Raw genomic sequence first — 7,406 nt, forward strand, 5'->3', positions numbered from 1 at the left:
ACTCCTCAGAGGGGAGCACTTTGGCAGTTTTGTGTTCTTCCAAATCTATAAAGAGCTCTTCCCCGGCCAGCTAAGGAGGCCGTATGTTTGCGTGGATAGGCGCACTAGATTCCTGAGCGGACCGAGGTTCAAATCCCGACTCCTTCTTCACTCCCCCTCGATTTCTTCCAACAAATAGTTACCTGGCTCTCCCTGGGTGCCAAGCAGCGTTGGAAAGGCTGCGAGTGTGATGTCCTGGCCCTCAGGGACACTGGGGTCCTTGCAGTGGGGACCATGGACCACAGGAAGGGAAGGAATGCAGATCACGAGGATGACGATGGTTGCAGCAAGCAAAGACAGTGGCAGCACGGTGCGCCTCTTTGTGGGTGTAGACGGGGTGCTCAAAGAGGCATCTCCTTGGAACACCACTTGAGTTGCAGCCTGCAGGGTGAGGAAGCCCAGGGCGACTGGTGTGCCAGCTGGAGAGAGAGGAAGGGCGAGGTGGGAGGAAGCAGGGGATGCCGTAGGACAGAAGGAGGTCATGGACTGGAGCAGGCAGGGGGGGAAGGAGGCAGAGAGGAGGGGGTCAGAGACTTGAGCCCTTCGTGGTTGGACAGAGCCTTGCAAAGTCGTGGGAGTGGGGCAAGTGGGCGCCCCGGCGAGGGCATGGCAGGAGGCGCTAGAGAGCCAGGCGGGCGCTGCGGTGGTAGGTCCCGTGGCTGGAGGTCAGAGTGCACCTTGTGGGAGCTCTGCTTCTCAGCTCACAATTGGGAGCAGTAACTGCCTCGAGGCATCCCGGTCCCTGGTGCAGTGAGGTCCTCGGCGCACAGCCCGCCCCTGCCATGAAGCGCTACCCATGATTGCCCTTGGCCTCTTGGTCTGTTCCTCAGCTCAGTAAAACTGGGGAACGGGGCGTTTTAATTTTTTCTAAACAGACGCCTCTAGATAAAAGTGGGAAAGAGGAGTGCAGGTCCGGGTCCCCAAATCCTGGCTGGTCCAATGCTGAGAAGCCAGGACGGAGAAAGTTCTCTCTAGCCCAGCAGCAGGGACTATGAGGGGCACCGTTTTCCCTTGTGGGAGCTCCCAGCACTGAGCCCCCAACCCCAAGGCACTCCCTTAGCCTCTCCTGCTTCACCTCCCCTCCGGCCCTGCTCAGCTTCTAGATTTGGGGAGCCACAGGGCGCCCTCTTCAGAAGTCAGCACCCTACCTTCTGTTCATCAGCCCAATCGCCTTTTTTTTTTTTTTTAAGATTTTATTTCACAGAGAGAGAGAGAGAGCGATCACAAGTAGGCAGAGAGGCAGGCAGAGAGAGAGGAGGAAGCAGGTTCCCTGCCAAGCAGAGAGCCCCTTGCAGGGCTCAATCCCAGGACCCCGAGATCACGACCTGAGTCGAAGACAGAGGCTCAACCCACTGAGCCACCCAGGCGCCCCAGCTCAGTCACCTCCTGAAGATGCTTTCCAGGTGCCTGACTTTGCTGACCCCCCACCCCGGGGCCTACCCCCAGGATTCCGACGCTGTGAGTGGCAGTCCAGACCCTAGGGGACCTGGGGCAAGAGCCAGGCAGGCTGATCCCAAATTTGCAAGTGTTCTGAGCCAGGGTGGGCGAAGGGTGACGGGTCTCACCCCTCAGGTCTTCTACACAGAAGTGGAGGGGCCGCCTTCACACAGCCAACACGCCAGGCCCCCAGTTCTATCCCAGGGGAGATGCTGACCACTCTCCGGGAGATGGGGAGAGGCGTGCTCTGCTGTCCTGACCCCTTCCTGGCATTCACAGGCCCCGGGATGGGGTGGGGGTGGGGGGCTGACCCAACTCTGTAGGCTGTGCTCTAGTGATGAGAAGAAGGATCCAGATTGTTAGCTGTGCTAGCAGGTGCCAAGCACCTAGTGCGTCCCAGGCCCCGTGCTAAGTGCTTTTCACCCAGCCTCTCACTTAACTTTGGCAATAACCCTCTGAGCCGGGCATTGAACCCGCTCTCCAGATAAGGGCGATGGTGCTCAGATCGGAGAGCAGCCCGCATTCTGCTGCTCGGCTTCCCTGCCCTGATTCCTGGGGCTCCCCCAGCCTCCAGGGCCCTTCCTTCTCTTCTCTGGGGCTTCACCCCTGCCAGAAGCACTTGCTTCTCCTGACTCAGCCCAGCCACCCAGAGGCCCTTCCCCCCATCTCCCTGGAGGTCTGAGCTTGGCACTTGGGCTCAGCCCTACTCATCAGCCTGTCTGTCCAGCGGTGCTGGGATCTTTCTTCCGCCTCCTCCAATGGCAGGGACTGTCCCGGCTGCTTCCTTCCCACCGCGTCTCACAGGCACACCTCATCACTGGGCCACACCTGGGCCACTTTCAAGGCTCTCCTGTTGGTGTCTCCAGCCTAGACACCTCTGTGGACACCAGACCTGTCTCCAGCAAGCTTCTGGACTCCCCTTACCTGCACCGATGCCCCCCCATGCCAGTTCCCTTCCTCACACATGGTAGCAATCACGCGATCCAATCCCGTCCTCTGCTTCAGTCCTGCCCCTGGGATCTGCCCTCTCTGGCCTCCGGCCTCCCAGATTCCTGGGGCCAGCTCCCTGCAGCCCACCTCAGACCCGCCACCAACCCCAAGGCCAGGCCACCGTTGAACTTCCGGATCTGCCATGCCTGCAACTTCATGGGGCTCGGAGCCCAGAGCCAGCATCTGGAACGTGATTGTTCAGGGGCCCCTTTGTAAAATGTTGTCAAGCACGTGTCCCCCAAGATACATTCACCCGCTTTCCAATTCCAGACACGTCACCAGCCTTCAGGATGGCCTCCAAGTATTGTCAGCTCTCATCACTCCTGCCCTAGGGCAGTGCTTTCCCACCCCGCACTGGCCTGGGTTGGGACAGGGATACAGCAGAATGACAGAGGGACCATCAACTCCAAGGGCAAGGAACTGTGGCTTCCAACGTGGGCTCCCGAATCCCTTGCTCTGGGGGTGGGGGGCAGCCGCCACGTTGTCGGGAGGCCCAGGCCCTGTGGGGGGAGGCCCGCATGGCAAGCTCGGCCACCCTGGCCCACAGCCTCCACCAAGCGGCCACTGAGTCATGTGGCAGCAGATTCTGCAGCCCTGGTCGAAGTTGTAGAAGGAGAGGGGCCCCGCGGCAAGGATGACCTCTGGCCTCCAGCCTCCTGTGTCACCCGCCCCAGAGCCAAGCCAGTGGCTCCGCTCTATCCAGACTCTGGGCCAGATGCTTCGGTTGCTAGCCTGCGAAGAAATCCCCCTGCTGCGACAAGTCAGGGATGCGTGTCATCGCCGAGTGGAATTCTGAAGACTAGGGGTACGAAGGCATATAAATGTCGTGCTAATGTTTGCTTGCCACACTCCCAGCGGAGGATCTTGGGACTTCCCTGGGCTTCACCTTCCCCATGGGGAGACCACGATGCTCCCGAATGGTGTTCCCAGATCCGCAGCCCGACCTCCAAGGCTCTCTGGGCAGCCCCTGCTCCCCTACGTGCTGCTGTCACCCTCTCCCCGTGGTCGCTTGCTCATAACCGCTGATGAAATCTGACCCGCTTCTCTAGGCGTAGAGGAGGGCGTTTGGAGGGGCAGTCGGTTAAGCAACCGCCTTCGGCTCAGGTCACGACCCAGGGTCCTGGGATGGAGCCCCATGTTGAGTTCTCTGCTCAGCCTGGAGTCTGTTTCTCCTTCTGCCCCTTCCCCGCTCATGCCTGTGCTCACTCTCTCTCTTTCTGAAATACATAAATAAAATCTTTACCAAAAATAAATAAATAAATAAAAGCACAGAGGAAGTCAGACCTGAAGCAAGAGAACGATTCCACATGCTGTTTGCGACTTTGAAGATGGAGGGGCCACGTGACAAGGAGCGTGGGTGGCCCGCAGGGGAGGAGGCCAGCCCCTGGCTCACAGCCAGCAAGGAAGGGGGACCTCAGTCCTACAGCTGGAAGGAACCGGGTTCCGTCAGCCACCTGACCACGCTAGAGGCATGTTCTCCTTTGCCTCCATTAACGAAGCCAGTCCTGCCAGCACCTTGATCTCAGCTGTGTGAGACGGGAGCAGAGGACACAGAGGGACTGTGAGCTAATAGACGAGTGCTGTTTTAAGCCCCCAAGTCTGTGCTCCTTAGTTACTCACCAATAGAGAATTAACACGCGAGGCCCTATGTCCCTGAAGACCTTGCGTAATTTAAGTTCCACTCTCTTTTTTTCAAAGCAGGCTCTGCACCCAACGTGGGGCTTGAACCCTGAGATCAAGAGTCGCATGCTCTACGGACTGAGCCAGCCAGGAACCCCCAAAATAGATATTATTAAAGGAATAAATGTAAGGGGTGGTGAAGTCTCGGCATAAACACAACACCACCGTGGCAGAGTTTTCCTTTCTGGTTGCTTTGTAGTTTGTGCAGACTACATCTCTGATGTCTTGCAGGAGGCTGGCTTGTAAATCAGGGGCCCGGTCAGTCAGCGCATGGTTTGGTTCGTCTGGCTTTCTTCACACTGTGTTATCACCTCGCACTCCTGTTCTAACACTATTTCTCTGGAACGCATTTGCCAGCACTGATCTGTGCGTCTGGCTCCCTGCTCCGTCGATTTGGGGATTGTGGTTATATAGGTAAAAACCAGATTTCGGAAACATTGTATTCCAGGGTAACTTGCAAGCAGAGGGATGCACAAGTCCTAAATGCATAGCTTTCCTCAGTTTCACCAATGGAACCCACCCGTGCAACCAGGGTCCAGACCGAGAAGCAGAACATATCCGTTACGCAGAAGTCCCCTCCAGCAGCCTCCCAGTCACTGCTTCCACAAGAGAAGCCACTATAGCGCCTGAAACATCGGAGGTCTGTTGGCCTGAATAAACCAGATTGTGAGTGATGATATCAGAGAATGTCAAATGCCCCGTAGTCCCCAGGGGGACTGGCGACAGCCCCAGGCATGCAAACCACAGGGGGCTTTTCAGGACACAGATGAGGGTGCACCCAGGCCTTTCATATTTCATGCAAGGACCGTGTTCCCAAGGGTCTCATGTAACGTAAGACTCTCGTGATAAAGTCTAGTTCTGTCCTCGAAGTGACTATAATATCTTCCTTGCTGGCCTAAAGCAAGACTAATGAACATCTTTAGTATTGCCCAGTTTCGAATCTAATGTAATTTGAACCCGCACGCTCATCCCCGAATGCCCCGTGGGGCCGTGAGGGTCTGTACTTCAGCTTTCTGGGGACCCCAGGGCCCAGCCGCGGTGATGGACGGGGTCTGGGTTCTTTGGGGCTAGAGCACAGGTCCGGAGTCGGGAGGCTTACCTTCCAGACCTCCCTCTGATCCTTCCTGGCACTTTATAACCCTGGGTAAGCTCTGACCTGCTGGGCCTGTTCCCTCATCAGCAAACGGGACTGCGTTCTGGGGTTCATGGAGGAGTTCACGGGTGAGAAGCCTGGGCATACAGTGGGAGCCAATGGGAGCGTGTTGGCACAAGTCCCAGCTGGGGTGGGAAAACCTGCTCTCCTGCCTCTCCCTCCCCTGCCCCCATACTGTCTGGAGGACTTCGCTCCCTGGGAGAGTGAAGCCAGTGAGTTCCAAACCAGAGAGCCTGGCCGCTGCGCCTCCACGGGAGGCTGGGGCCCAGGCTCAGATACCAGGGTCAGAGCCTGGATTGGGCAAAAGCAGAGAGTGGGGCTCCCTGATCCTGGCCAGGGATATTTGGAAACACCGACAATTCTGGGAAATGTAGCAGCGGGAAATGAAAGGAGGGAGGGGCAGAAGGAAATGACCGAGTGCACCCCTGGCCAGGCTCCCCATCCCAAACCCTGCAGAAATTAGTGAGGTGACTGGCAAGGGCGTGAGGGGGAGGCGGACAGATCAGGAGAGTCCCCCTCCCTGGGGAGGAAGGCAGGGGTGACCCATCCCCCACTCCCACTCCACACAGCTCCAGAGTTCCAAATCCCTTTCCCTCTCTGTTTACTGTCCAAAGTCCCGGGCACTGGGGATGCCAGGTTCTGAGTGTTGGGACACACAGACACACAGACACGCAGTGCTTGGGGCCCTCGTATGGACCCTGCTCCGTCCCCTCCCATCGTCCAGGGCTGTCCGTGCACCCCAAGGCTCCAGGCTCTAGCTCCCTTCTTAGCCTAGGACCTGCACGACCAGGAGCCAACCTCAAGACTGTCAGCAAGTAAAAGGGGAAGAAAGCCAGGGGACCTCAGAGTGGGGCGGGGGGTGCCGGGTGGGAAGACTTCAGAGGATCAAGTTTGGATGTCAGGCCTGGGAGGGGATGGGAGAAAGCTTTCCTAGAGCCACCAATCATTTAGAAGCAGACTGGATGCCCCAGGCCGGCTCCATTCGACTCCAGCCCTAGCCCTAACCCCCTGCCTTGTCCTGGGCCCAGGTCCAGCCAGCCCTACCATGACAAATGACTATCAAGATCTTCAGCATCTGGACAGCGAGGACAATGACCACCAGCTCCGACAAGGTAAGGGGACACCTCCTTCCAGTTCTGAAAGGTGAGCATCAGGTGGCCTTGGCCCCTTTGCCTCGGCTCCTGCTTCCTTCGGGGACCCCAGACCCTGTCTCTGGGTCTGCCCCACTTACCAGAAGCCGGTCTGAGCCGCCCCTCTTGGGGTGGGGGTGTCAGCTGTGGGGCTGGAATCCCTTTCTCAGTGATGGGACTCCCAGGCCTCCAGAGGCCTCCTGAGCCTCGCGGTGTCACCCACAGCCCAGGGGCGTGGGGGCGGGGTGTGCAGATCCGGAGGTCCAGGAGTAACCAGGGGGACCTCAGGCCCCCCCTTCTTCCTTCTAACACCTGGAGAATGTGTGTGAGCAGGAGTGCCAGGGTCCCTGGGACCATTGGGTCCAGCGGTCAGACTTCTGTGAGGAGGCTGCGAGACCAAGTACCCAAGGATGGTGAGGCCCCGGCCCACAAAGACACCCCCTTCCTGCTCCTGCCGGCAGGGATGCCGTTTGGGCTGAGCAGGAGGGTCCTTGGGGATGGGTGTGGGGAAAGGCTGCCGGGGTCCTCTGCTTGGGGGGCTCTGGTTACCCGGTCTTCTCTCTCTGCGCGCAGCCAGAGGAGTTGGGTTCGTGGGGGAGAGGAATAAACCTCCTCCCTATTCCCAGCCTTCTCGGGCCGGGGGTGCGCCCAGGGACCCCAGCCAGTCACGCGCTCCTCCTGCGACTCCAGCTGGAACCTGGAGGGTTCCAGGAACCAGCGGGGACGGGGTTCATTCGCGTCAGTGACACAGTCCGGCCACTAGGTGTCAGCAAAGGCTCAGGGCCCCGGCGGGCTGGGGAGGGCTCAGGCTGGGTGCCCCCGCATCCCGCTGCCTCTGGCCCCTCGGGTCCGGACCATCCAGATTTAGTTCTTTTCTTTTCTTTTTTTTTCCTTTCCTTTTCTTTCTTTCTTTCTTTCTTTCTTTCTTTCTTTCTTTCTTTCTTTCTTTCTTTCTTTCTTTCTTTCTTTCTTTCTTT

The 7,406-nt window shown here is 58.2% G+C and overlaps 1 protein-coding gene across 3 annotated transcripts in view; it reads left to right on the forward strand.

The window, feature by feature from the left end:
* The first annotated feature begins 5,744 nt into the window (after positions 1-5,744).
* LOC132003298 (asialoglycoprotein receptor 1-like) overlaps positions 5,745-7,406 on the forward strand; it is a 3,626-nt gene continuing 1,964 nt past the window's right edge. Inside the window, exons 1-2 of one of the 3 annotated variants that reach the window (XM_059378636.1) lie at positions 5,745-5,766; positions 6,328-6,411. In XM_059378636.1, the coding sequence (XP_059234619.1) occupies positions 6,345-6,411 (67 nt within the window). In that variant the 5' untranslated portion in view covers positions 5,745-5,766; positions 6,328-6,344. Of the gene's footprint in view, positions 5,767-5,922; positions 6,115-6,327; positions 6,412-6,733; positions 6,843-7,406 lie in introns of those variants that run through there. The other 2 variants (XM_059378635.1, XM_059378634.1) reach the window with 2 other exon arrangements.

The sequence above is a fragment of the Mustela nigripes genome, chromosome 16 (assembly GCF_022355385.1).
Source record: "Mustela nigripes isolate SB6536 chromosome 16, MUSNIG.SB6536, whole genome shotgun sequence".
NCBI lineage: Eukaryota > Metazoa > Chordata > Mammalia > Carnivora > Mustelidae > Mustela > Mustela nigripes.